At 48.7% G+C, this 2,729-nt stretch overlaps 1 protein-coding gene across 1 annotated transcript in view; it reads right to left on the bottom strand.

Annotated features, from left to right (window-relative positions):
- oprm1 (opioid receptor, mu 1) overlaps positions 1-1,730 on the bottom strand; it is a 14,274-nt gene extending 12,544 nt beyond the window's left edge. The window contains exon 1 of the mRNA XM_017037525.2: positions 1,358-1,730. Coding sequence (XP_016893014.1) covers positions 1,358-1,674 — 317 coding nt within the window. The 5' untranslated portion in view covers positions 1,675-1,730. The remainder of the gene's footprint in view (positions 1-1,357) is intronic.
- Positions 1,731-2,729: the final 999 nt, after the last annotated feature.

Here is a 2,729-nt window from a genome sequence, read left to right as displayed (position 1 = left end):
GTCATGGCTGAGGATGAACTTCCCAGCAGAGAGGAAGGGGGGGGGAGGGCACACATGGTCGGGGGGGGCAGTTTTTTTAATGTTTGATGATGTTGTCCTGAGTTACTGACACGTAAGAGTGTTGTTCTACAGTCGTACGGTGGCTGTAGCTGCTGAAGCTGTAACAGTCAGAACAATGGAGTTCAAAACAAAACGGTTGAACTGAAGGAGGAGGAGGAGGAGGAGGAGGAGGGACTGAAGTGAGTGGGCTGCTGACGCACTGCATGCCTGCTGTGGACCACACACACACACACACACACACACACACCAGTGTGTGTTCCTGCTCAAGCTCTGTCAGATAAATGTCAGTTGTTTAAAACTGTAATAATGAGATCACAGGAATTTTTATCTGAGCCAAAAAAAAAAAGAAAATTAAATCAGCACTGAAGTGTCTCTGTCCTCACCCCTCTCCTCACCCCCCCCCTCCCCTCCCCCCTCCCCCCCCTCCCCCTCCTCTCCCTCCTCTCCCTCCTCACCCTCCCAGGTGAATTTGCAGACCATGTTTGGAGACTGTGGAGTCAGACTTTCAGAAATCATTCATTTTGATTCTCTTCAAATATGTTTTATTTTATATCACGTTTTTTATCTTCTTAGTCTTAAAATAAAAATGTATTTCATTCTGAATCTTAGCCCATATATGGCTTTAATACATAGCTGAAGTTGCTAAAATGTGTAAAAATATTTTTGAGTGAATCCAGAAATACACAAGTCGAAATATCCAAAGCCAAAATACAGCTGAAGACTATAGGTGGGATTGAACCCAGACCCTTCTGCACAGTAGGTACAAAGTCTCCCCACTGCACCACTGTAGCACAGGGGTTGAATGATGTTCTAGAAATAATCCCAAATCTGCCTGCAACTTATTTCCCAGGTCACAACAGGCACCATGTTTGGACCCTTTATCAAAATCTCATGGTCCCTTTTTGTGGGCGAGCCAGGGTTTGAGAACACAACGGTTAACCGCAGCCACAGCTTTCATGTTGACAAAGTGATTTTACTGTTTTTTTTGTTTTTGTTTTTTGTTTTTTTATCCTCATCTTCCCTCTGTTGATCATCACTCTGAACTCCGAGACCTTTTTACGCACGAACCGTTGACGTCCGTCAGTCTGTCTCCGACTGTCGGCCCCGCGGAGACCTGTTGCCCTTCACCAACACACACACACACACACACACCCCAGCCAGAGCAACAGGCTGCGGGTGTCAGTGACGTGACGGCCCCTCTGCACAGGGACTAACTTGGTGTTTAGTAGAAGTGAACCGAGTGAATAAAAGACATTCACGCGCACGTCGTTGATTCCCAGCAACTTCAGCGACCTACCTGAGGATGATGTACATGACCAGCACGTTCCCCACCAGACCCACGGCACACACGATGGAGTAGAGGGCGGTGATGATGATGGCGATGATGACCGGGTTGGCGTCGCCGTGGTCGCCTCCGTCGAATCCCCCCTCACCGTCGCACCTCAGCTCCGCGAAGCCGCCGCTGGCGTTGACAGCGTCGGTCAAGTTTCCACAGAAGCTGCCGCTGCCGCTGCCGTTGTTGTTGTTGCTGTTAATAAGGTTGTTGTTGTTGTTAAAAAACATCGGGAAGTGTCTCCAGTACGACGAGTCCGAGCCGTTCCCTGCGCCCTCCATGTCGGTGCCTCTGCTCAGGTGTCTGTGCTCCGCAGCTCCGTGGAGGGTTTTTTGGGTGGGTGGGTGGGGGGGTGTTGACTCTGGGCGGACAGCGGGTCCAGATGGGATTACGGCGTGACCTCTCATGTGGAGCTGTCGGAACGGTGAGGATTGGAGAACGCGCTGTAGGTCTGTCACAAAGGACCATATGGAGCTTACGCTCCACCCTGCTGCATCTTCGCCAGGCAAGAGCATTACAGTAATCCCATGAAGTGATGAAGAAAGATGCCTAAGGCTCCTTAGTGGAGATGTAGAGATGTTGATTTTTTTTTTTTGGGTGGGTGGGTGGGTGGGTGTTGACTCTGGGCGTACAGCGAGTCCTGGTCCTGATCCTGGGTCTGGCTCTGGTGCCAATGTATATGTGTGGATCTGGATCTGGATCTGGATCTGGAGCTGAACCTCAGTGCTGAAGAATGTGGATGCGCGTGACCAGACTCACTTCACTGACCGAGCTCGCGCCCAGCTGAGAGACTGTGTTATGAGACTGGGGCGACGAACCAATCAGTTCACTTCCTTCCATCCTTTTTATCCCTCGTTCATTCTATCCTTCCTTCTTTTCCTAAAACACTTCCTTACACCTTAATTTTGGATGTTGTTCCTTCCTTCCTCTTTTCCTTCTTTCCTCCCTGATTCTGTCCTTCCTTCTTTTATTTCTTTTTTCCTTCTTTCCTTCCCTCCATCCTTCCTACAGTCCTTTCCTTTTCATCCTTTCCTCTCTTCTTTCCTTTTCTTCCTTGTGTCCTTCCTTTCTTTTATTCTTTCTTCCCTTCTTCCTACAGTCCTTCCTTTTTCATTCCTTCTTCCTTTCCTTTATTCCTTTATGCCTTTCTCCACCTCCCTTTCTTCTGTCCTTCCTTCCTTCCTTCCTTCTGTCCTTCCTTCCTTCCTTCCTGTCTTCTCCTTCATCCTAACTTCTTCTGTCATTTTTTCTCATCATCCTCATCACTCTCTTCACTCCTTCTTCCCTCACTCTTTTCTTCCTCCTTTTGAACCCTCTTTCTTCTCCTCTCCTCCCT

Source organism: Cynoglossus semilaevis, chromosome 12 (assembly GCF_000523025.1).
Source record: "Cynoglossus semilaevis isolate Cse_v1.0 chromosome 12, Cse_v1.0, whole genome shotgun sequence".
NCBI lineage: Eukaryota > Metazoa > Chordata > Actinopteri > Pleuronectiformes > Cynoglossidae > Cynoglossus > Cynoglossus semilaevis.
Note: the sequence above shows the minus strand (reverse complement) of the source record. Positions and strands in the feature narration are given on the sequence as shown.